The sequence below is a fragment of the Tinamus guttatus genome, unplaced genomic scaffold (genome assembly GCF_059628265.1).
Source record: "Tinamus guttatus ecotype Peru unplaced genomic scaffold, ASM5962826v1 Tinamus_guttatus_pri_ptg000043l, whole genome shotgun sequence".
NCBI classification, from domain to species: domain Eukaryota; kingdom Metazoa; phylum Chordata; class Aves; order Tinamiformes; family Tinamidae; genus Tinamus; species Tinamus guttatus.
Genome location: NW_028288577.1, coordinates 1,839,336 through 1,864,906, shown reverse-complemented (window position 1 = coordinate 1,864,906; position 25,571 = coordinate 1,839,336). Strand labels below are relative to the sequence as shown.

Genomic DNA, 25,571 nt, shown 5'->3' with positions numbered 1-25,571 from the left:
AAAGTTGTCTTCCTGTCTCTCTAATCTTGTCTCTTTTTGGAGAAATACCCCTTGAGGTTAAGGGGTTTTCTGGTGGTAAGACCCCATTAACCTTTTCCTTGGAGCGTGGGCTCCTCGAGTCGTCCTCTGTGAGGAAAAATGTGTATGGCAGCAAAAGGCGAAGGCCACTGCGGCTTCCTGCGGTGCGGGCGCTGCAGCGGCTGCTCTGCGCCCGCTGCCTGCTGGCCACGGGCCCCTGACAGGTCCTGCGTCTGGAGGGTAGCCCAAAACCCCAGTGAGGTACTAACAGATCGTTTCCAAGCAGTGGCTTTTTGTTTTTATTTATGATTTTCTCTGAAGCGGTCCCTTCCCCAATGGAGCGGTTCCAGAATTGTTACTGGTGTTATTTAGAAGGTGAGCTTACCCTCCCAAATGAGCTCGCACCATTAACACTGCTTGGTGGAGCTGGCTTGGGGCCTGGAGGTCCAAACGGCGCTGAGGTGCTCTCGCTGTGGAGATGGTGAGTTTGGGCTGGCTGCTAAGGAGCATCTCTTTCAGGAGACCTTGTAGAGTAAAATTTGCACTGGATTTATGTGGGGCTTTCTGATGGCTGCTGCTTGTCATCGGTAGCCCTGTTTCTTCATGATGTCAGCCTGTTTGGGTGCCTTGTCTTGGGCTAACTGGCAGACACCAGCGTAGTGACAGATCTGCTTGATTTCTCCAAGTTGCTAATTTTCTCTATCCTGAGTGGAATGAACTTAATTCTTAGACTGTTTAAGAAACTATTGCAAGAAGCTTCTTTTGCTCCATAAACTGTCATTGTCTGCACTGCCATTGTCTGATAATGACAGTGCTGCTATTTTTTTTTTCTCCCATTTATCTGCCTAGTTATGCTGGAACTCTTGACACTGGACAATTATACCTAGATATCAGTTTAAAGCTGGAACAGAATTCATGATTCCAGTGTAGCTCTGAACTCCTGCTTAGAAGTGGCAGGAAAATGTCATTAGCTAAACAAATCTTCAATGCAGAATAAGTGTTCTCCTTTGAGTAGTGGGATTATGTGGAACTTGGTATTGAGAAGGCTGAAACTCTCTTCTGTGTTATGTAGAGCAGCTCTTAATAAAGTATTGTGGAAACATGTCTGTGATGCATTATTTAAGATACAAACCATTCATGTGACCAACTAGCAGGTCTCTGATGACATGAGTACTCTTACATAATGAAACTCATCTGCTTCACTCCAGGGGCACTGATAGGTTTTGTGCCAATACAACTGTGGAAATTGTCTGCCTCTTCTGCACAGTTTTCCTTCCCATTTAATGTAGAGGGAATGACTTGACAACGTGCCCTCCGCAGCTACATGTGCAGGTTGGTCATAAGACTTGGTGTCCAGCGCTCTGTGCGATTGTGCCTCTTGCCCACACCCTCAGTTTGCTTGTAACTACTGAACTTCCTCATTTTCTTTCATTGAAAAAGCTTAGAGGAACTTGAATTCTGGGAGGCGCCATTTTCATGCTGAGCCTTCCACTTTGCTTTTGAAGTTTGAGAACAGAAACAGCGATATTGCTATGTTATTGCAGTCCCGGGCCATTTTAACCTGCTGCAGGTTGTTCATAGGCTGTCTTGATGAATCAAACAACTCTACTTCCTCCACTGTTTCTGACCTACATCACTAGGAAACTTGTTGTGCAGGTATTACGCAATATGGGCAAGTGTAGAGCTAATGTTTAACTGAACAACGTGGTACCAAGCTGCAGCCTCTTTCATGAAGAATCTGGTAGTGGATAGTAATAGCCAGGCAGTGGTCAAATCTGTGCAAAACTTGTCCTCATCCCCAGGTTCCGAGTCAGCTGCAGTCCATGTCACAGTGCTTCAAGACCTGCTGGCATTGACTGTTGCAGTTAGCATCTTAGCGAGCCAATATGGGTGGGAGTGAGGAGGTGATGGGTCCAAGAGCCCTGTTCTGTGGTGCTTCTGAATGTCCTTGGGATGCATTACAGCATATTCTGTACCCATAATTTGAACCGAAGATCCCCTCAGACCAGGACAAGTACTATGTCCCAAGCCATTAGCTTACCAGTCTAAAGGAAATTTTGATTTTTATGCTTCTTGTAACAACTACAAATTGTGTTGTTGGGTTGGAGGTGTTATCTTAGGCAAGAGTACATAGCTCCCAAATCGGAGTAGCTTTGGGAATGCAGGCTCTTATCTGTGTATTGTCTACTGTAGAAGTCTGCTTTGCCACAAAAAAGCAACATTGTGCAGCAGGAGAACTGTCTCCTTAGAGATTTCCAAGGGAATCTTTAGTTCCTCTGCCATCAAATCTGCCAGACTTTTGTCATAAGACTTTACAGTGAAATTTTTTATTTGAAGTATCCATGGGGAAACAATTCAGTGGGCCCGTAGTGTGAGATCAGAGTATATTGAATGATTGCAAATCTGGCACCTGGTAGCAACCACTGGAATCGGTATTGGAGGCTGAAAGTAAAATTCAGCAGCTAACTGCAATGGCTGCATGGAGTATTTGTAATATTACATGTTCCTGGTGAATGAAAAGGAACAACATAAACTTGTAGGAGATGAGCTGACTGCAGTTTAATTCAGCCTCTGTCCTAAAGTGCACAAAAGTGACTGGTCTAGGCATACTGCTGCACTTGGTATGACTTGAAGCATTAACAAATTCTTTCATAAACTTTAGATTATATTAAAAATCTGTTGTATTGGCCAGTGTAGGCAGTACCGAGAACAGCAACTTCTGCAGCGAGCAGAGTCATAGTCTTTGACACTGGGACATAACTACCCTTTTAACCAGGAAAAATGTTGCTGTATCTAGTCAGTAACAAAGTAAACCTGGGGGCCTGCTGTGCTGTTTTAGTGCTTGATGTGCTCTCACAAGCACGTCTGGCTGTCCCAGAGAGATAACTGCAGGCAGCTGAATGGCCGGGGTGCTGCATAATAAATTTATAATTGAACAACTTCACTGTAACAACGACTGTCCTGAACAACCAAGTCTTTTATAGCTTAATATGTCCTAAAACACTAAATCTCCTATTAAAGCGCTAGTTCGAAGCATTGGGTCTTTTGGGTCTTTATTGGCAGTTTAAGAAGTTGGGACTTAAAGGCTGTGCCTAATGCTGGTTCCCCTTCCCCAGTCCCTGCTTCTCAGTAGACTCAAATTTCTAAAACCCTCTAAATTCTAAAACATGGAGTGTTCTCACAGGGTGTATAGAGGAAAAATGATAACAAAAAAAAAGGCTGTGAGGGATCTAGGCTCCCTGAAACGTGTGTGTGTCACATAACTGGACAGGCACCCTTGCTGCAGCGGTGCAGGGGCCATGGTCCTCTCGGCATGTCCCTAGCAGATACTGCAGCTAACAGGCCTGGCTCATCTTGGTGGCAGCTTCGTGCTGGCCTCTGTGGTGGCTTAACCAAAGATAAGTAACTGTGTCCAGTGGTTCTGTGATCAAGTTTCAGCAGGTACAAGCTCTAACTTTCGACTGAAGCAGCCGCACAGCACATAGGGAGCTGCAGATGGGGTAATAACCTCAGCCTTTGAGGCTGGGGCAGAGCATAGGAAGGGAAGTAGAAGAGCTCTTGAATATTATAGAGGTCTCTTATCTGTTTAAAATGTGACTTCCTAACCTGCCAAACTGTAGTGCTTACCCTACATTAATTAATAGGGGAGTACTTCAGTGTGGCTAATAGGCTGTGGGACTCCTGTGTTGCAGAACTGTAGTCAGTCACTCTAAGAGATCAGTATGGTTCTATGTCTGTTGCAAATTTTAAATTTGCTTTGCCTGAGTATCACATAAGGAACAAATAAGTGGCTTAAATATAGCCTGGTGCCTCATTTGTTCAAAGTCGAGTAAACCTTGCTATTGTGACAGAGCTGTGACTTACTGTTCTGTGCTTCCTGAAAGACTAGTAGTATTCCTGTTGTTGCACAACTGTGTGACTTGTAGCTGGGTAGTAGATAAGCGGCTGCGAGCAGAGACTGAGCTTGTGGCTGCAAGAGCAGTGGTTACATCCTGTTGAGTGTCGGAGCCGAGGTGAAACGCATGCTCAGCACTTCTGTGCCCTTCCTTGTAGGCGAGGAGAAATTATCTGTCAGCTAAGCAAATGGACACAAAAAAGCAAATGTTCCAGGAAGAGGCCAACCAAGCTGTTCTTGTCAGCAGTTTTACATGTGTGTTTGACATCAAACTGAATGGGAACTGCGCTGGGTAAATTACCAAGAACGTGCTTGGATCATCTTCCAGTGAAAACGTGATCTTGCTAATCAGTTTCATTTGCCATATTAAAGATTTACCTCTCATAAGACTCAGATAAATGTTACTGTGTAACTTGATGGCTCAGTACAGCGTGCAGTTAACTGAACCATCCAACTGCCAGACTCCTTCAAGGCTGCATCTCTAGTAGAGCAGTTGCTGCTCTTTCTGGCAACCTGTTTCCCAGTGCTGCTGTCATCCACCACTGACTTCACAGAAGAGTTTGAAAACTTTGATACTATTCCTAGTAGTATTTCAATACTACATCCCCCAAAATACCTCTGGTCATGTTGTGTAATGGTAATCTAAGTGTATCTGTTTGCTTTGCTTAGCTTTCTAAACATCACCACCTCACTCACCTGAACTTTAGCCTTTTTGGGGAAGGGAATAATCAGTACCTCAAGCATTAATCTTCTAAGAGTTGTGTGCTTTATAGTTGGGTATCAAGAACACTTACTATTAGCTTCAAGAGAAATCAAGGGAGGTACGGTGTGCTCTTGGCTGATCAAACTTGTTTCAGTATTTAAAGAAGAGTTAGTCCATAAGCTTGGATCTCTTGAAATTGTGATGGATTGTTAATAGAAAATACTGTGTACTTAGAGACTTCAGTAATGGTCATAACTCTGTCTGAAAGTTTCTCCAGGCTTTCTTCAGAACTTCAGTGCTGACTGACTAAATCTGTTAACAACAACAACAAAAACATTGAAAATGATCTTAAGTTTTAAAAAGGATCCCATCTACCATTCCTAACTGGGGATGGACACCTCAGATGTAACTCCTAGCAGATGGCAGAGATTGGTCATAATTAAGATAAATCTGTTTTGCAGCATCTAAGCAACTTTGATTCAGTGGCTAAGTCTAGACCTCCCTAAGAGGTCTGCCATCTGCCAGAACTTGCTCCTTGAATTATTTTATTTTTCTATTTCGCAGTGTCATTTTGAGTATAGCACTGTGAGTTTACTACCAGGCTGAGTATGTGGCACGGTGTAACTGCAGATTAACAAGGAAACTGAACATTTGATAAATGACATTGCACTAGTTGAGCCTGCAGCCTTAGTAAAAGGCACCTCACCCTAGTAAATCTGTCCAACTCTACCAGATGAAACTATTGCCATCTTCAAACCTTCTCTGCTCACCAGGGATGGTGGCTGGGTTGCTTATAGCCCTGCTTAGCACAGGGCACACAAATAGCAGAATCTCTTTAAGACATCTGTCTCTTGTGAGAGTCAGCTAAGACACCTAATCAAAAAAAAGAAAAAAAAAAAAGAAAAAAAAAAAGCTCTTCACTTGAAGGAGTTTCCTAGCTTTAGTGTCAGGCGGATGGATCTGTAGGGGAGCTGTGTTTGAATGAAAGTGTTCATTTTGTTAAGCTGCAGGAAATTGTAGGTGTTCTGCTGGGAAAGAATGGCTTCAGCTGGTCAACATCAGGATAACTAGCCTGACACCTGCCTTCAAGAATTAAATTTAAATCTGTTCTGTTTCTAGCCCTACCAACTCTTAACTCTTCAGAAGTAGAAAAGCTGGATGGACCTAAGTGTAGCCAAAAGATATTATTAATTCATTGTGTAAAATGATCATGAAAGGAGCCCCTAAGCATTAGAGAGCCTGGATATGTCTCTTTGGTATAGGATTGAAAACTTGACATGCTTGAACACCACCGGAGAGCTTCAAAGGGTAAATATAAAATACAAAATGCAGAGCGTGCCATAATTCAAACGTTACTTCCTTGCATGTGCTGAGAGGCAGAACAAAAGGGAAGTGTAGTAAAACACCCTGTTTATCAGAAGCTGCAACAGAATAGCTAAGGCGCGGTCATCTCCAAGCCCTGCAGAGCCCAGCTGATAAGAGTTCAGCATTCTGCTTCCAACTAGTCCTCTAAACTTAAAATGGCTTTGAAGATCCAGCCTTTTGAGAAGATGTGAAAGGGTTTGCAGTACAAGTAATCTCTTAGGGGGAAAAAAAATGTCTGAAGCGTTAGAAAAAAATCCTCTAGTGGTGAGAAACTTGAGCCATGTTCCTAACATATGTCATGGCCACCCAGATGTTGGACATCTGTATGTAGCATGAAGCAGCTCCCCCCCCCCCCCCATTTTTACTGGTAAAAAATGGAATAAACTTCCAGTACTGATGTTTTAACACATTGATTTGTTGCAAATGCGATGAAGTGGCTTGGGCTAAACTTCTTGTTGCAAGTTATACTGGAATTAAAATTGAAAGGTAAGTATTCAAGGGTCCATAGAAGCAGACTGCAGCTCAGTTGAAATTGAGATGATTTGTTGTTATCTTCTGTATGAAATATGGCTACAGATGAAGCATTTCTGAGCTCAGGATACAACATCTTATATGTGTTAGCTCTGCCTTCCGGATGGTATACAGCCTTGCTGCTAGACAAGCCACGCTAATTGCTAGACAGGTAGCTCTTTTTTTAACTCTATAGGGATAAAGATAAAGCTCAGATGCCTCACATGTGACATTAAGCTTGAAGTAGTGATAGCTGCCTGCCATGCTCACATGGAATAAATTAGGGCTCGAAGCTTGGAGGCAAAGTTGGTGAAAGTAAATACTGAAACTGTGACTTTGGCACTGCTCTCAGGAGCAGGCTCAGGGTATGTTAAGCAATCTGAGGGACTCAGCACTTGAGTTCTTAAAGCAGCAAGTTGTGGACGGGTCCTGAAGGCAAGGTACCAAGTACTTGAACTCTACCAGGCTTCTGCAGGAAGGGCAAGGGCTTGTCCTACCATTTATGAGCAGCAGGCTTCTAGCTGTCTTGTCATATAGGGGTACAAGGCCTAGTATCTCTTACAACTTTCATAAGACCCATTGGTAGCTGTATTGCAGTAGTAACTTATGGCTAAATCTTTTTGTCTTCCAGCTCCAAAATCTGGGCATCAACCCAGCAAACATTGGCTTCAGCACCCTCACCATGGAATCTGATAAATTCATCTGCATCAGAGAGAAAGTAGGAGAACAGGCTCAAGTGGTGATCATTGACATGAATGACCCCAGCAACCCTATTCGAAGACCAATTTCAGCTGACAGTGCCATCATGAATCCTGCCAGTAAAGTAATTGCATTAAAAGGTATGGAAGTCTTGATAAAGAATTGTTTGAAGTTGCTGAAGAGCTTTCTCTAAGACTAGTTTATGAATCATCCAAGTCTCGGGCTATTCATGTGGGACCATCCCTTGCCAATTTCACAGAGCTTTTGGGGTGCTTAAATTTAAATCTTCAGAAGGTAACTGAGCAGGAAGACTTGCTACCAGTTCTTTGATTAGGGTGAATTTTTGTTTCACAATCAAAAATTTTATGGCTTCTGAGCAGGGAGAGAAGGAAGAAGAGCTCAGACTTTAAGAACACTTCTGGAGACTCTATTCTGGATCTTTTTAGGGGCAAGTGAGATCTGATCTTTTAAGCCCAGAAGAAAATTAAGGTTATGGAGGGGGAGGAAATGTTCCTGAAGGGCCTAAAGTCCGGCCATGCTGGAATAAGGCTGGTGCACCAGTGTTTGCATATTCATAATATCAGTCAGTGATAAGGAAAGTAAAACTACTTGTGGAAGACTCATGTAGTTAATAAAGCACAAGGTCAGTTAACTCTGTATCTCTGGCACTATGGATAACAAGCATTCTTCCAGGCTGTTCTGAGAAGCAGCTTCAAATGCTCTGTCATTGTAGAAACTAATATATTGGCAATATATAAGATCTAAATGTATTCTTGTGTTCTGAAGTTTGTCTTTAATACTGTGCTCCTGTTTTGTCACAACTTTAATGCTTTCTTGTGTGTGCAGATGGTGAGTTATCTCAATTGATTGTACTAGTGCTTGTCCTGTCTTATGAAAAGAGAAAGAATCAAATGGCTCAGACGTAAAGTGCACACTGAACACTGAAGTTAGAAACAGTGAAAAGCCTTAAATCCAGAGGGGTTTTTCTGGTTCCCTTCCAAGCAAGGGGATCCTTTAAGATTCAGAAACTTAATTCACTCAAGAGCTCAGAGTGCACTTAACTTAGCACAATAATCTCGATACTAAGCTTTTATAAATAAGTCTGACCCTTTCAACTTGAGTCTAGTTCTTGCCTCTTAATGTACCTTGCCTAGTGTGTAGGATAGACACTACCTGAGTCTCTTGTCCCTTGACTGTAACGCTCCAGCTGCACTAGCAAAGCAGAAAAATTGCTAGCCCATAGCTCCAGTTAGTCTGTATTAGACAAACTTCCCCACTGGGCGACTTCTCAGGATTCCTGGGTCATTATTTTGGTGGTTGAACCAGTGGTGACTTCTAACTAAACCAATCCTTAGTGAGTGAAGGCAGTTGCACAAATGGCATTTATGGAGTTCAGGTAATTAATAACTGTAGTAGATGTTCTGACCTGTATCTAGTTTCACCTAATCTCTAATATTCCTCCAGGGCTACACTATCACATGCTTAAATAGCCATCTGCTAAAACCAGCAGAAGTTGGTCAGAAGTCTATTCATCTATTGATCAGGAAGGAATATTTTCATATATGCACTGCATTGTGGAATCTCTCTGGTAGAATTCACTAAAAGTGGCTGTTTAGGATGCATATAGTCCCCATTCTGTGGAATTCAAAGCACTCCTACCTTTTAGAGCTTGTGTTAGTCACTTGATTCCTTTCCTTGCACAGTTCATGTTAGTCTACAATTTGCATCTGGTAGTTCTGTGTAAACCATTAGTGTAACTGAAGGGTTCTAGTTAATGAGCCTGAATTGCAAAAGCCCTCTATCAACTTGACTGTTCCATTCTGTTTTTGTTATGCCTAAAATAAATGTGGAAGTAGTTTTTAGTGACCCTGGCATAGCGTGCTGTGCTTCCAAGAGACTCAGCAGTGTTATAGCTCAGATATGATGTACATGATGCTGAAGCTCTTGTTTTGTGAAAAGAGATGGCTAAATAATGACCAGTTCAGCTCAAAATTCATACAATTCTGTGATAGCAGAACTAGCTCCAGAAATATGGTCTGGTTAAAAGTAACAGTTGGTCACTGAAGGATACAAACAATATGCAGTGGCATTCTCTAAAAGCAGGTCATGAGTTGAATGTTATAGTGCAGCTCCTCTGCTTTTAACCAGTGCTTGAAATGGCAGGTGGAAACTGCAGCCTGACTAACGAGATTGTGTCTTCTAGCTGGAAAAACGCTTCAAATATTCAACATTGAAATGAAGAGCAAAATGAAGGCTCATACAATGACAGATGATGTCACCTTCTGGAAGTGGATTTCTCTGAATACTGTTGCTCTTGTCACGGATAACGCGGTCTATCATTGGAGCATGGAGGGGGAGTCCCAGCCTGTGAAGATGTTTGATCGCCATTCGAGTCTTGCCGGCTGCCAGATCATCAACTACCGCACGGATGCGAAGCAGAAATGGCTGCTGCTGACTGGCATATCTGCCCAGGTACGTTGCCACGAACGAGACCCATGTAGCAGACTTGGAGCTTGGCTCATCTTCTCCTTCTCTAGGAGCAAGACTGAAGTGGTCTGCCTAAAACACTGTTAGGAATGTGAATGCTTGTAAATATTTAAATAATGAAATTAGTGCAACTAGAGACCTTACAGTAGTGGCATAAACACCAATAAAGTGTCAAGAGGTCCTTCTATCATAAAAGTCATGACATTTCAGCGTGATATGACAATGTATTTACCAAAGCCAATGTGCATGAAACTACTGGTCAGGTGCCTTCTTCTCCTGATTCTTTTTCTGTCTTATCTAGCAAAATCGTGTTGTGGGAGCAATGCAGCTCTATTCTGTAGACAGAAAAGTGTCCCAGCCAATCGAAGGGCACGCCGCTAGCTTTGCGCAGTTCAAGATGGAAGGGAATGCCGAGGAATCCACACTCTTCTGTTTTGCAGTAAGAGGGCAAGCTGGGGGTAAGGTAAGACTTGTTTCTAAACATGTTGTAAACTTGTCTCATAAGATGAGCTTAAATAAACTGTTGTATTTTTTCTTTGATAGTCTAAGATTTAAGTTATATTTGAATTATAAGATGGAAAAAAACAGTAAACACTAACGATCCAAGGCTAATGAGCAACGTAATACCAGTGCTAGAATTCCATAACAAGTTCTTAGTTCTGCTTTGCTTCCCTGTTTAACTGGAATCAGAGAAACTGTTTCTGATGAATGTTACCCCATTGAAGTATGTAAAGGTGACCTAACTTAATTCTTCAAGTTTTAAACAGCCAGTGATAACTACAGATCAGGCTCCCTGCTCTGCACCCTCAGTTTTATGGAACAGCATACTGTCTGCCATCCCTTTAGCCTGTGAAAACGTTCAGGGAGAGTGGTTGCTGAGCATATCTTGCTTGCTTAAACTTGGAATCAAGTCCCAACATTAAACATCTTGCTATAGCTTTTCTTTCTTTCTTTTTTTTTTCTTTTTTTTTTTTTGTTTTAAATGTTGGATATATTGTACATAGATTGTATACAAGAGTTAATTAACTTATCTGTTGCACAGTTGCATATCATTGAAGTTGGCACACCACCAACAGGGAATCAGCCATTTCCAAAGAAAGCCGTGGATGTCTTCTTTCCTCCTGAGGCACAAAATGACTTTCCTGTCGCGATGCAGGTATGATATTCACAAAAGGAGTGCAAGAGCAAGTCTGCAGCTTCGCTTGCCCGGTATGACTGTGCAGCAGGGTGCTGGAAGCAGGTGGTTAGTAAAGAACTGAGACTTGGCACTAACATAAGTGGTTTAACTTAGTCGTGGGAGGGTATTTGCACCTGCTTTAGTAGTAAGTCAAGTTGTGAACCCAGGCAGCATCCAAGGAGAACTTTATGTAACAAATATCTATGTATCTTTAATAATCTTCCAAGCTCTTAAAACATGATTCTACTATGACTGTACTCTTTTCAAATATTCAGTTATAAAGTAACAGTATTCTAGCATTCCTCAAGTGGCACAACTATCTGCTGGTTCTCAAAGGCTCTTGACTTGTTTTATGCAGTGCCAAATCTGATGAATCTGTTCTTGTCTTGCAGATCAGTGACAAGCATGATGTGGTGTTCCTGATAACAAAATATGGCTATATCCACTTGTATGACCTTGAAACTGGCACCTGTATCTACATGAACAGAATCAGTGGAGAGACCATATTTGTTACTGCACAGCATGAAGCAACAGCTGGGATTATAGGAGTCAACAGAAAGGGACAAGTAAGGAAGTGTGGACAGGAACCCTCTCACTTAGCCAAACCCACTGATCTTTGCTGATACACTACAGTATTCATGTCAGTGTCTAAAACCTCTAGAGCTGAACAAAATGGAATAATAGAATGAGGAATATGTAGTATTGTCTGGTACCTGAAATAGGAGTACAGCTTGTCTGGCTTCTAGTTTCTTATACAAATACTGTTGCTTGTTAAACTGAAATAATATTGATCAGAAGCCCTGTGCCTGATTCATCCTCTAGAGTCAGTTAAGACACTGAGTGGAGGTTGCAGAAATGCAGTATTTAACCTTCTATGTCTAGTGTCTGTAAATACTTGATGTCAAATTATGACAGTGGCTCATCTGTTTTGGTGCAGTCATTGGATAGTAGAGATGCTTTTCAGCCCAGAAATTAGTTTCTAGATAAAAAGGGAAGACCTTGCAGTTGTCAAGAGGTGGAATAACTTTCTGTATGGGCCATAGTTTCCCTTTTAGAAATCAGCTTGTCATTTGGTTCACTCTTAGAGTAACTAGAAATTCTCCTTGTTAACTTATTTAGGTGCTGTCAGTGTGCGTGGAAGAGGAGAATATTATTCCCTACATCACGAACGTGCTGCAAAATCCTGACCTGGCTCTGCGAATGGCTGTCCGCAACAACCTGGCAGGAGCTGAGGAGCTTTTTGCTCGGAAATTCAATGCACTGTTTGCGCAAGGGAACTACTCGGAGGCAGCAAAAGTGGCAGCTAATGCCCCCAAGGTAATAGACCCAAATAGATTTGAAAATAGTATTGAACTCCAACTTAAATGTCAGGATTCAGAAGAGATCACTGAATTTCATGAGTGGTGAGACCAGCATTTCAGAACAGCTTCTGTTGTGCTATTTTAGTACTTGTTACAGCGTACAAGTTCTCCACAGGTTACGTTATGGTGAGAGTACCCCTTGTATGCTGGAAGACCCTAAAGCTTGTGTGAAGTCTGCCAAGGGGGAAAGGAATAAATAATGAAGTAATGACTGCATGATATGTTTTTAGTGTTCATCTCAACCCCTGCAATGATATGTAAGATTGCAATGAAAAGACAGCCTCTAGCTGAGGCAGCAGCTGGAAATAGAATAAAAAGGACATGTTAAGAGCAAAGAGCTTGCTTGCAGGGTGGAGCATCTTAATTCTGTAAGACAGTTCTCTGAAGTGAAATCTGTGTTTCTGTTGGAACTACTTTAAAAAGCTACTGTAGCGCATTTTGAAAGCGGTGCCTGAGCTGATGTTCAATCATACTGTTTCTGGCTGTTATTCTGGCCTGGCAAAGTATAACATTGCTGCAGAAAACATTTCTAACTTCAGCTTTCTAGATAAACTCTTGCCAAGTCATCGTAGTGGAACAGAACACTAAAGTGCATCTCTTTCTGGCAGGGAATCCTGCGTACTCCAGACACCATACGCCGGTTCCAGAGTGTTCCAGCTCAGCCAGGACAGACTTCCCCTTTACTGCAGTATTTTGGCATTCTGCTTGATCAAGGGCAGCTGAATAAGTATGAGTCTTTGGAACTCTGCAGACCAGTGCTTCAGCAGGGACGCAAACAACTCTTGGAAAAATGGTTAAAAGAAGATAAGGTAAATTTGGGAGAGTTGCTTTTAAGGCCCTGGAGGGATACACCTGGCAGATAGCCCTTTAAAAAAGGGCAATTCATTGGGTTATTCTTTAGTTCACCAGTGTGATCTAACAAATGAGGTGTTCATCCGCCTGTAATTGACTCATGTTAGTGTAAAAGAATTGACTGGGTGCTTATATAGAATTAGTAAAACTGTTTAAGGTTACAGCAGGGTGAACTTTGCATGAAAGGCTTCTGGGAGGCTTCTGTTCCTTCTGAAACCATTTCAGGCTTTTTTTTGGATACTAACTTTCAAATACTTTGAGCTGGGAGTAAACTTTTGTAATTAGGTGAAGAAATGTCCTGATATGTTAGATCACCTAGTTCTTGCTAGCCCTAAAAATGTACTTGTGACTTTCAAAGCAGCAAAAGGAAAGGAATCTGCTAGATGACAGCACTATCCAACAATTCTGGCAGTAAAGTTGGGCCCTGAACTTCTCAAGGGAAGACTGAAAGGAAGATAAATGGGGGAGAGAGTCCTAAAGCATTTCAGCACTGCGCTGTCAGTGTGGACTGACTGTATGTGTGTCTCCAAACAGCTGGAGTGCTCGGAGGAGCTGGGAGACCTTGTGAAGTCTGTTGATCCTACACTAGCGCTTAGTGTCTATCTAAGAGCCAACGTTCCGAACAAAGTTATCCAGTGTTTTGCTGAAACAGGACAAGTCCAGAAGATTGTTTTGTACGCGAAGAAGGTGAGAGGAAACTCATGTGTCACTCCTGTCCTGCATTGAAGAATAACTAGTCTGCATTCCAAAGGCAACTAGATGTAACTGTTTGGGTGTCTGAGGGTCTGTATAGAACTATATAGTTTGTTCTAAGGTCATTATTAATGATCCCTGCCAGACTTGGTATCTGTATCCTTTCACACTTCCCTATGTAGCGTCTTCCAAATGAAGAAATTCCATCTGACTTGTGTAAGATACTGACAGTAGCTTTTACCAAGTCCTGTATTTCAATAATGCTTGTGCTCTTGCTGAGTAACTACTTTTCACTGTCTGCAGGTTGGATATACTCCAGACTGGATTTTCTTGCTGAGGAATGTAATGAGAATCAGCCCTGATCAAGGACAGCAGTTTGCACAAATGCTTGTCCAGGATGAAGAGCCCCTTGCAGACATAACACAAGTAAATAATTTTATTCCTATGCAATGTTATCTTCAAGGCCATAGACTAGTAAGAGGAGGCATGTTTGGGTTTGCTTCACTGAGACAGTGTTATTTTCTGGCTAGCTTTAAGAACACTAAGTTGCACCTTAGTGATGTCAGTGTAAACTGGGTTTAGCTTTAGTGGAATCTGTGCCTTGTGTTACTTTGTTTACATAGGCACCCAGTTCCTGAACAAAAGTTTCCTTGATGGTAAGCATTTTTTTTTAATTGGTAACTAAACAATGTCTTAATGCAATCTTCTTGCAGATTGTGGATGTCTTCATGGAATATAATCTGATTCAGCAATGTACAGCCTTCTTGCTGGATGCACTGAAGAATAATCGTCCCTCGGAAGGTCCCCTGCAGACACGTTTACTTGAGATGAACCTCATGCATGCACCTCAGGTATGCTTTCAAAATTAAATTGTTATGAGATCAGGCTTGTTTCTAGGCTGGCCAAAAGTCTAAACTGTGGTCCACATCAGATGGCAGTGGTAAACAGTTAAATCCCTAAGACATTTCTACTTGAACCATGAAATTAGGATTTTTAATTTGCCATTGCAATTTTAATATTTTTATGTTTCACTTGAAAGCACCTGAAGTGTTTCTTCATTTCTGGAGGCTTCCCAGAAGTAATATAGAAGTTGCTGCTGGTTTTTGGCCTCTGCTATGATTAAAATAGTTTATCTCAAGCTAGAGAGCCCTGTTTTGGGGGAGCTAATCATTGAGCTTGATAATGCTGTAGAAACTGGTTTAATGTTTGGGAACTAAATGAACTTTCTCTATTATTTCTTCTAGGTTGCAGATGCTATCCTGGGAAACCAAATGTTTACTCACTATGACCGGGCTCACATAGCTCAGCTGTGTGAGAAAGCTGGTTTGCTGCAGAGAGCACTAGAACACTTCACAGACTTGTATGACATTAAACGTGCGGTAGTTCACACTCATCTTCTCAATCCTGAGGTATAGAATTAATATATATTGAGGGTAGCAAAATCCTAGTAACTTACACTGTTTTCAACAGTGATTTCAGAGTATAGGTGTCTAGTTGAGTCTAAAATGGCTTATGTGTCTCTGCAGTGGTTGGTGAATTATTTTGGCTCCTTATCAGTAGAAGACTCTTTGGAGTGTCTGCGTGCTATGTTATCTGCTAACATTCGTCAGAACCTGCAGATCTGTGTCCAGGTAGCTTCAAAATACCATGAACAATTATCAACACAGTCACTTATAGAGTTGTTTGAATCTTTCAAGAGCTTTGAAGGTAAGTTCATGTTCTGGTCTCTAGCAAACTGAGTTACTGCTTTCCTTACCAGAATGCTTGTTCATCTGCTGAACCTAGAAAGCCATACTGAGCTTAATTACTTACAGTCTCAGAGCTGTCTCAAAACCTGAACTAAACCTTAATTCCTCTAAGTTGGGTGTCAGGGTCCAATACTACGTCTTCCGGGCTCTGAAACACTAACAAAGAACTTCCTGAGCTGTAGGAAAAAAAAAAACGCACTTTGAAGAAGCTGCTGGCTTTCTGTTTGTCCAATATGATCACCTGAAGTTTATGTAGCCTTTGGGTTTAGGATTTTTTTTTTTTTTTTTATCTCTAAGAACAGCAAGATATAGCATAGTCAATGTTGGTACTTCGGTGTTCACATCTCTGCAGATGTATGGCTGAACACTGTCCTGCTAAACTTTGAAGAAAACCTTAGAGTAAGAACATGCCATGATCATGAACTTTTGAAATATGGAGAATGGTCAGTGGATTAAGATGGTGTCTGGTAACCTGTGGAGCTTGGGGGTGGCTTTTTGTTTATTGCCTTTTTTTTCTTTTTTTTTCTTTTTCTCTCTTTTTTTTAAAAGAACCCATTAATCTTTCTTGATTAAGTGACTTAGTCATGTGCCTAAAGTAAGAAAGATGAAGCAGTAGGAGTACCTGAAACAAGCTTTGTAGCTTGTGAAAAACAGCCATTGCATCTTTCACAGGAATAAGTACGCTGTGTAAGAGTAGCTTTTTTGCCACTCTAATTATAGTTTTCTAAGTTCTGCCTTACCCCTGTCTAGGGGCAAATGGAAGGCACATCAGCTTGACAAAGCTGATCTGCATCAACTGATGATGCACTGGACTTTATTCAAGTCTGATAAAAACATGCTGCTCTTTACCCTAGCTGAATTGAGGCTGGCCTTTGTGCAAAAAAAAAAAAAAAAAAAAGGCAATACTTGCATGAATAGAAAGAAACAGATGCAGATTTCTGCAACAGGCTGGACTCAGATTTTCAGGTATTCCGCAGTTGGGCAGGCTTTCTCAGAAGCTAGTGTGTGGATCCATGCCAAGGACTAGCAAAGTAACATATTGATTGTTTCCTCCCAAGGTCTGTTTTATTTCCTGGGCTCTATTGTAAACTTCAGCCAGGATCCAGATGTGCACTTCAAGTATATTCAAGCTGCATGCAAGACTGGACAAATCAAAGAAGTAGAAAGAATTTGCAGGGAGAGCAACTGCTATGATCCAGAACGTGTTAAAAACTTCCTCAAGGTAAGGTTTGGATAGTAGTGGATTGTCTTGACTCATTTAGCTTCTGGTAAATGTGATCTGTCACCAGTGAAATGAGACAGCCCTGTGGAGGCACAGATGAGCCTTAACGTGTCTAACTTAAGGATCCATCTGTATTCTTAAAAAGAGGCATTAGTTTGGTGGTGGTACCTCCCAACAGAGTCTGAGTCTGGAACAATATCTAAAAATTGAGAATTTGACATGAAAATTCCTTGCTGCTCTGAAAGGTTAACCTCTGAAACTAAAATGAAACTGAACATGTCTTACCTAAAACTTCTGTTACAGTTGTGAACTTAAAAAAAAGAAAAAACAAAAGTAGTTTGATGGTTGAGAAATAACCATGATGCCAAATGAATTCATAGTTTAAATAAAACTACTTACAGTATAATCATCCTCAACTCAGAAAATGCAGTAGCTGTATACAAATAGCAGCAATACCATGAATCCTTTCTGAATTCAGGGCTGATATTTCTCACTCATTTAAGTCACTTGTATTTTCTATATTTCCTAAACTTAAGCCAGGTGAACTGGAGTTCATCTCTGCTAGGCTGCCAGCCAGTCTAAATGGGACTTGGAGCTTCTCTGAAACTTGGTTCCAAAGAGTGGAAAAAGATATTGTAATCAGGTTCAGATTCTGTAGTCTGTTATTAATGCTGATCTTACTGGATAAATCTAACATTGCTAGTGTTTCTAGAAATACTTTAGAAAGTGTGGGTGGGGGAAACTTTATCTGGGAACATTTCCTGCCTTCATGCCTGTCAGTTGCATAGCATAGGCTTAGATTTTGCTGATCATATCTGAAGATGGCAATACGTCTCAAATGAGAAAATCCTAGAAAATAACCTGGTGTCACTGAAGTATAAGGTATGTAAAATGATCGAGCCGCCTAAGATAAGTTATGCAGTTGTCAAATTCCTGATGAAAACTATTGTTTTTTGTGCTGTTCCTTGTCTGGAATGTGCAGGACATGTACCAGGTAAATCTCCCAGTATAGGCCTCCCTATGTAAACTCCTTAAGTGTAATTTATATATGTAGGATTATATTCTGGGATGTGCGCTCTCGACTGATCTGAAATATACCCCTAGCATACTGTCCACCTCAGTCAAGCTTCTGTTCTGTAACTAGTGTAATCTTGTGCTCCAAGCTGGAACAGTTTTAGATAGCTAATCTGATTAGCAATTTAAGCACTGCTTCTACTAGTTTGATTCTTGTGCTGTTCTCTAAATCTGTAGCTAGAAGTTACTGTCCAAAGTGACACATGACACTTGAAGTCAGTTCCATAGAGAAGCTTTCCATTGTGATCCACAGCATAATGTAGTCTTGGTTGAATTCCTTTGAAATCCCAGAGTGCTAATCCTGCACATCAAACACCAGTGGCAACTAAAAATGCCGCCTATAGCTTAGACTTAATAGTTGTACTGTGTTTGTAAAATTCTGTAGACTGTCATGAAAAGGACCAGGGTTAAACTTCAAAAAGCTTCTATAGGCACTGAAGTAGGTGCAAGCTCTCCTACTTTGCATATTGGAAGAAAAAAAAATTGATTCGTAAACTGTCAATATTTTGGAGGTCCTAATCTTGCCTTGCCAAATTCTTCTACTTTAAGTGATTGTCTTAATTTAAACATAAACACAAAACCCAATTACTGAAGCTTTTCTCTTTATAGGAAGCAAAGCTTACTGACCAGTTACCACTCATCATTGTGTGCGATCGCTTTGACTTTGTCCATGACCTGGTGCTGTACTTGTACAGAAATAATCTCCAAAAATACATTGAGATTTATGTACAGAAGGTAAGTCGCAATCGGTCCTTTGGCTTTAACGAGTCAAACCAATCAACCTTTTTTGTATTGTGTGTAAATACAGCCATAATGTTTGTGAACAAGTGGTCTGTAAGCAGCCTCATACCTGAGCTACTTTAGTGGCGTTAGGCAAATTAGCCCTTGCGTGATAGTTGACTCTCTTATTTATTCTTTAGTCAGGTTAGAGCAGTTTCTCGCTAATGTTCGTGTCTTAAAGGAAGATGATTTGGTGCCATAACTGTGCGATTCTTAAGGCAACTTCCAGCCTTTTGGAAAGAAAGAACCTTTTTGCTTTATCATCTTGTTAAGGATGTAACACTGATTAGGAAGCCTTTCTTGGGGCCTGAGCATTAGTGAGCCACTGAAACTGAGTCTTGAACTGCTGCTGACTGAACAACTGACATTCAGGCTTGTTCAGACCTTGGGAGTCTGGGAGTGAGAATAGGAAAATAAGGTTACTTTGAACTAGAACGGCAGCCATCATATAAACTTCAGGAAATAAGTGCTGACTGCATATGTTCCAGGACAACAGACTAATTCCTTTAAATGAATCCTATTTAGGTGAATCCAAGCCGTCTGCCTGTTGTCATTGGTGGATTGCTTGATGTGGATTGCTCTGAAGATGTGATAAAGAACCTTATCCTTGTAGTGAGAGGTCAGTTTTCGACTGATGAACTTGTTGCAGAGGTGGAGAAAAGAAACAGGTATTAAACTTCTACAAGTCTGTTAACACTACCAAATTAGTAACTTAGCTTTTGAAAGCTTTTCTTAGTCTTGCACTGCTCACCCACTCAGTGCATGTGCTCATTATGCAGCTAAACCTTGTACTGACTGGTAAAACCAGAAATGGCCTTTGGGTGAGTGGACAGCAAAAGTCTGCTTTAATGCTTGGCTGATACCTCACTTCCACTGAGCAGCCTGCAGATAATCATGTCTTTAGAGAATGGCACACGATGCTCTTTGAGGAATGCTGTTAAGAAGTTACTCCATTGTAGTCTTCCTCTGTTTTGATCTGCATTCTGAGTCACTTCAACTGATTGGTTTATTTCCTGACTCCTTCCCACACCAAAGCTGACTTCCATAGGAGGGAACTGTGCAGTGGATTCACTCAATCTCTCTAATGCAAAAACCTCTTCCTTTTAGGCTGAAACTGCTTCTGCCCTGGCTGGAGGCAAGAATTCATGAGGGTTGTGAGGAGCCTGCAACTCACAATGCACTGGCCAAAATATACATTGACAGCAACAACAACCCAGAAAGATTCCTGCGTGAGAATCCTTATTATGACAGTCGAGTTGTTGGCAAGTACTGTGAGAAGAGAGACCCTCACCTAGCCTGTGTGGCTTATGAGCGTGGACAGTGTGACTTGGAACTTATTAATGTGAGTATGTGGAGGCAGCTGACTGACAAGTTAAATCTTAACCCAGAGTGTGCTGGGCTAGCTATCTCACACTTAGTATTTATTAGGAATTAAATGATGTTGTAAATCATAAGAGCTCACTTAGAGTAGAGTATTAAGCTATTTGAATCTTCTGCAGGTTAGTTGGAAATGGTATTTTCCCTGGACATCCTAGAATGGGAGATTAATGGAAGTCTTAAAGCCTGAGATTTCTAGTCTGCATTTCCAGTAGGCTTATCTGACATTACAGTACAATGCTTTAAATGCTCATCTACTTGTGGGCTCAGGTGACTGTGACTTCACTCTGAAAAACTTTGCCTTTTGCTAGGTATGCAATGAGAACTCTCTCTTCAAAAGCCTCTCCCGCTACTTAGTTCGCCGTAAAGACCCTGAACTGTGGGCAAGTGTCCTGCTGGAAAGCAATCCTTACAGAAGACCACTAATTGATCAGGTATAACAGAGAAAACAATAAAAGCTGGTGCTCTCCTAACTGGATTTGCTCACAGTTAACTTACCTGACTTCTCAATGGCTGTCTCTGCCTTCAGGTTGTACAGACTGCCCTGTCAGAGACACAGGACCCTGAGGAAGTCTCTGTTACTGTGAAAGCCTTCATGACTGCCGATCTTCCCAATGAGCTCATTGAGTTGCTGGAGAAAATTGTTCTTGACAACTCTGTGTTCAGTGAACACAGGTGTGTAAGGTCAAAACCAAGTCATAGATAACTTAAATTTACACATAGTGTAGGTGTTAAGTTGCTGTAACATGTAATAGCAATCGAACCAACACCCTCTCCAGAAGAGAGGGGAAACTTCTCAAGACCATTACATGATACTTACTCATGTTTTGTCTGTTTAGAAATCTGCAGAACCTGCTCATTCTTACAGCTATTAAGGCTGATCGTACCCGTGTCATGGAGTATATCAATCGCCTGGATAACTACGATGCTCCAGACATAGCAAATATCGCTATCAGTAATGAGCTCTTTGAGGAGGCATTTGCCATCTTCAGAAAGTTTGATGTCAACACATCAGCTGTGCAGGTATCTTAAAACTTCAATTTGTAATAACTTCTCGTATGTGCATCCTTACATGTGTGGACATGCTCTGGACTTGTGACTTCAGGACTTAAAACTATTTTGCAAGGCAACTTAGTATTTTCTAGACTTGTAGCTTAGTGAAAAAAAATGCTCATCTCAATCTCATGTAAAACTGACTTTTACTGGTAGTGACTGATCCTGGTAAACCTTTTCTTAGGTATTAATAGAGCACATCGGAAACTTGGATCGTGCATATGAATTTGCTGAACGCTGCAATGAGCCTGCTGTGTGGAGTCAGCTTGCTAAAGCACAGCTTCAGAAAGGGATGGTAAAGGAAGCGATTGACTCCTATATTAAAGCAGATGATCCTTCCTCATACATGGAAGTTGTTCAAGCTGCCAATGCCAGTGGTATGACTTATCTAAAGTTTTATTTGAATGCTTGCTTTTGATGCTAAGCACGGTCTGTTGTTCGGGTTACAGTTCTGCCAAATGTGATGCAAGCAGCAGTAAAATAGATGTTAAAAACCTGTCCTAAGGAAGAAGCACTACATTCTCTTTGGAGATAATCTGTGGGCTTTTGACTGACTAATCTTAATGGGGTGGAGACTTGTGCCAGGGTAACTGCTGCTCAGGAGGCCTTGCACGAAGTTAAATACCATCATTGACTTCATTAGGCCCATCATAAGGGGACGTTTATTCATGTAGTTCAACACTCACATAGTACGAAGGCCAGCCTTAATTATTGGGGAATATTAAATGAAACGAGGCTGAGCTGGCGGTAGTATAACTTAACTGTAAGTGAGCTCAGTTGTGGAAAAACAAGCATTCTGAATTTTCTTCCGTAGGGAACTGGGAAGAACTGGTGAAGTATCTGCAGATGGCACGCAAGAAGGCCAGGGAGTCGTATGTGGAAACAGAATTAATCTTTGCTCTTGCTAAAACAAACCGTTTAGCAGAGCTAGAGGAGTTCATCAATGGACCCAACAATGCACATATCCAGCAAGTGAGTGAGGCTATTTCTCTGGGTCACTACAAGCAGAATCCTTAGACTTTGTGAACCAGGGGATGCCGGGATCTCCATCTCTTTGAAATGTGCATGTCTTGGACCTTAAAGATGTTATCAAAATGGAAATGGCTTGAACTGTGTGCAATTTAGGTAAGTCTGACTGAAAAACTGCAACAATAACTTTCTTGTTCTCTCCTGCAGGTTGGCGATCGCTGTTACGATGAAAAGATGTATGAAGCAGCTAAGCTTTTGTATAACAATGTGTCCAACTTTGGCCGTTTAGCCTCAACTTTAGTTCATCTAGGTGAATACCAGGCAGCTGTGGATGGCGCTCGGAAAGCAAACAGTACTCGCACATGGAAAGAGGTAGATTTACTGCTTGAAAAAGTTAAGATACTTCAAAGTGCTACTCTTTTCAAAAGATGTTTTGCAAGCTGTAATGCGATTGTCAAATTTTAGGTCTGCTTTGCTTGTGTTGATGGAAAAGAGTTCCGCCTGGCCCAGATGTGTGGACTTCATATTGTAGTGCATGCAGATGAATTGGAAGAGCTAATCAATTACTACCAGGTAATTAAGTTGAATCTTACTGCACAGTTAAAGCTAAGTTTTCTAGTGGCAACTCTGCCCAAAAAGGGGCTTGGGGCCTAACAAGAAACTTCTCTAACCCTGTATATCTCTTAGGACCGTGGATACTTTGAGGAGCTCATAACTATGTTGGAAGCGGCACTTGGGCTTGAGCGAGCACATATGGGAATGTTTACAGAACTAGCAATTCTCTACTCCAAATTCAAGCCACAGAAGATGAGGGAGCACTTGGAACTGTTCTGGTCCAGAGTCAACATACCAAAGGTGAAATGCCTCAAACTCAAAACTTAAAGTGCATCTGTCTGGATTGTGCACACGCTAGCTTTTGCAATAGCAACTTGTGAGTTTTTTAGCAGTACTAAAGTTTGAACAATGGTGGATGCTTATGTTAACTGGAGTTTCTAATTTGTGTTTTACCTAGGTTCTGAGAGCTGCAGAGCAAGCCCATCTCTGGGCTGAACTGGTGTTCTTGTATGATAAGTATGAAGAATATGATAATGCTATAATCACAATGATGAATCACCCAACAGATGCCTGGAAAGAAGGACAGTTCAAAGATATCATCACTAAGGTATTTCTTTGGGAATGAAAGGAGGTAAATTTCTTGAGATGAGCACTTCAGCTCTTTACCTTCACTAGTAGCTGGTTTAGAATTCTTCCAAGTTCTTTATATGCTACATAATTCTCAAACAGGTCAAGTATAGCAACTTCTGAAGACAACTGAGTCTCAAGTTTGTGACTTATTAGTGCAGGAATATCTAAGGTTAGGTCCATGTTTCATCTCTCTTCATCTACAATCAAGTCTGTGCTCTAAATGTCACCCTTTTCCTCCAGGTGGCAAATGTGGAGCTGTATTATAAAGCAGTTCAGTTCTATTTGGAATTTAAACCTCTGTTGCTCAATGATCTGCTGATGGTGTTGTCCCCTCGACTTGACCACACTCGTGCTGTCACCTTCTTCACAAAGGTAACTGTCCGTATATTCAGATTAAGGGAAAGGATTACAATTGGAAAAGCACTGAGCGTACAGCATACTTTAAAGTGCTCAGCATCCTCCCAATGAGGCATCTAAATTAGTTACAAGACTTCTGTAACAAATTATCCTGACTGAATCTATCAACCTGTTTTCCCGAAGGTTAAACAGCTACCACTGGTTAAGCCTTACCTGCGCTCAGTTCAGAATCACAACAATAAATCAGTGAACGAGTCCCTGAACAACCTCTTCATTATTGAAGAAGACTACCAAGTAGGTCTTGTCTTGAAACAGTAAAATAGTCTTAACAGATGTCAGCTAGCATGCTGCATACACTCTTGTTATGTGCTTCATAGTAACAGCAGCTATTCCTAGGCTTGAGACAGTTCTGTTGAAGTTTGCTTCTGAGTTAGTATTAACCTGGGGTTCCAAGTCTATCTTTAAGGTCTAGCAACTTTGTTCCTGTTTAGTTTCCAGTAGATCTTTACCTGATGGTTGTTAACTTGCATTCCCTAAGTCTTTGTTCTTGCCCCTTCAGTCTGAACTGGGAGCAACCAGCAAGTGATTATGAGAACTGACTGTTTTTCCAGGAGCTTTTCAGGCCATTCATACTGGGGTTACACTGGCTACTTTTGATATGAGTGCAAGATTCAATTGTTGTTGAACACAATCAGTGGGTGCTAAGGAAAGAACTTAATATGTCAAACAGTTATATCTAACTATTATAATATTTGTGTTGCTAGCATAGCGGGCAGTCAGTCTCTGATCCTCTGCAGTCACTATCGAAAAATACTGACTGGAATGCACTCAGCTTTATGTATATTGAACACTGCCTTCTCTAAGGAACTAGATTGTCTTATCCTGTCAGGAGTGGGGACACAGAACTAAAACATACTAAAATGTTAATATACTCGAGAACACTATTTTGTGTGAGGTGTGAATGACTTTGTTCTACTTAACTCAGGCTCTTAGGACTTCTATAGATGCTTATGACAACTTTGACAACATTTCCCTTGCCCAACGTTTGGAGAAACATGAACTGATAGAATTCCGAAGAATTGCTGCCTATCTCTTCAAAGGAAACAACCGCTGGAAACAGAGCGTAGAACTCTGCAAGAAAGACAGACTCTATAAGGTGAGACCACTGCACAGGCCTGATTCTGCATAGTTAGCCTGCTGGGAACCTTTCAACTGACTATGGAGTCTCAAATGTGGAATCCCTTGGATTCCTAGTCAGGCTGCATCTCTTTGGGTACCACTAGATGGTGCCTGATGCTAATCCAGCGAACTAGCTGTGGAGTGGTGTTGCTTGGAAAGGTTTCTTGGAAACAAGTTGCAAAACATCTCTACTCTAGTAATGTCAGTATTTGACTGCAGCTTAGTTAAAGTGAATCCATGTCAGTGAATTTACTGGTGGCACCTGAAGCTAATAATTCTATTCTGTTGTAGGATGCAATGCAGTATGCTTCAGAGTCCAAAGATACTGAGTTGGCAGAGGAATTGCTGCAATGGTTCTTGCAGGAGAACAAGAAAGAATGCTTTGGTGCTTGTCTCTTCACCTGCTATGACCTCCTAAGGCCAGATGTTGTTTTGGAAACGGCGTGGAGGCACAACATCATGGACTTTGCCATGCCCTACTTTATTCAGGTCATGAAGGAATACTTGACCAAGGTAAGAGCAGGTGCTTCTCCAACACGACGAGCTTGTAAGTCACTGTGGTGTATGCCTTGAGACTGTCTGCTTGCTACTAACATTGATATGGGCTTTGTCAAATGTCTGTCTGTCCATGTCCACACTTATTTTCAGTCCATCTGGGGAGAGACTTCGCCCTCTAAGAGACTGAAACATTTGCAGACTTCACCCTATCTACCAGTTGCAGAATCTACATCAGTAGTATTTGCCTGACCATGGGCAGTGTCTTAAGTAGTTTTAGGATTCAGGCTGTTCATCATATGCCACGTCAGTTAGGAATCCCAGATGTCAACAAGCTCTAACCAAATTCTAGATTGTGTCCTAAATAGCTTT

The 25,571-nt window shown here is 41.4% G+C and overlaps 1 protein-coding gene across 2 annotated transcripts in view; it reads left to right on the top strand.

The window, feature by feature from the left end:
* The window catches only part of CLTC (clathrin heavy chain), a 32,094-nt gene that overhangs the window by 591 nt on the left and 5,932 nt on the right, over nucleotides 1–25,571 (top strand). For both annotated transcript variants that reach the window (XM_088536168.1, XM_088536176.1), the window contains exons 2-30: nucleotides 7,123–7,330; nucleotides 9,394–9,662; nucleotides 9,979–10,140; nucleotides 10,720–10,833; nucleotides 11,247–11,420; nucleotides 11,974–12,171; nucleotides 12,824–13,024; nucleotides 13,602–13,754; nucleotides 14,064–14,186; nucleotides 14,474–14,611; nucleotides 15,005–15,169; nucleotides 15,287–15,467; nucleotides 16,567–16,730; nucleotides 18,414–18,539; nucleotides 19,110–19,252; nucleotides 19,692–19,926; nucleotides 20,273–20,395; nucleotides 20,491–20,636; nucleotides 20,801–20,984; nucleotides 21,199–21,391; nucleotides 21,829–21,986; nucleotides 22,191–22,355; nucleotides 22,449–22,556; nucleotides 22,671–22,838; nucleotides 22,996–23,145; nucleotides 23,409–23,540; nucleotides 23,709–23,819; nucleotides 24,511–24,681; nucleotides 24,996–25,217. In XM_088536168.1, the coding sequence (XP_088392294.1) occupies nucleotides 7,123–7,330; nucleotides 9,394–9,662; nucleotides 9,979–10,140; nucleotides 10,720–10,833; nucleotides 11,247–11,420; nucleotides 11,974–12,171; nucleotides 12,824–13,024; nucleotides 13,602–13,754; nucleotides 14,064–14,186; nucleotides 14,474–14,611; nucleotides 15,005–15,169; nucleotides 15,287–15,467; nucleotides 16,567–16,730; nucleotides 18,414–18,539; nucleotides 19,110–19,252; nucleotides 19,692–19,926; nucleotides 20,273–20,395; nucleotides 20,491–20,636; nucleotides 20,801–20,984; nucleotides 21,199–21,391; nucleotides 21,829–21,986; nucleotides 22,191–22,355; nucleotides 22,449–22,556; nucleotides 22,671–22,838; nucleotides 22,996–23,145; nucleotides 23,409–23,540; nucleotides 23,709–23,819; nucleotides 24,511–24,681; nucleotides 24,996–25,217 (4,785 nt within the window). The remainder of the gene's footprint in view (nucleotides 1–7,122; nucleotides 7,331–9,393; nucleotides 9,663–9,978; nucleotides 10,141–10,719; nucleotides 10,834–11,246; nucleotides 11,421–11,973; nucleotides 12,172–12,823; nucleotides 13,025–13,601; nucleotides 13,755–14,063; nucleotides 14,187–14,473; nucleotides 14,612–15,004; nucleotides 15,170–15,286; nucleotides 15,468–16,566; nucleotides 16,731–18,413; nucleotides 18,540–19,109; nucleotides 19,253–19,691; nucleotides 19,927–20,272; nucleotides 20,396–20,490; nucleotides 20,637–20,800; nucleotides 20,985–21,198; nucleotides 21,392–21,828; nucleotides 21,987–22,190; nucleotides 22,356–22,448; nucleotides 22,557–22,670; nucleotides 22,839–22,995; nucleotides 23,146–23,408; nucleotides 23,541–23,708; nucleotides 23,820–24,510; nucleotides 24,682–24,995; nucleotides 25,218–25,571) is intronic.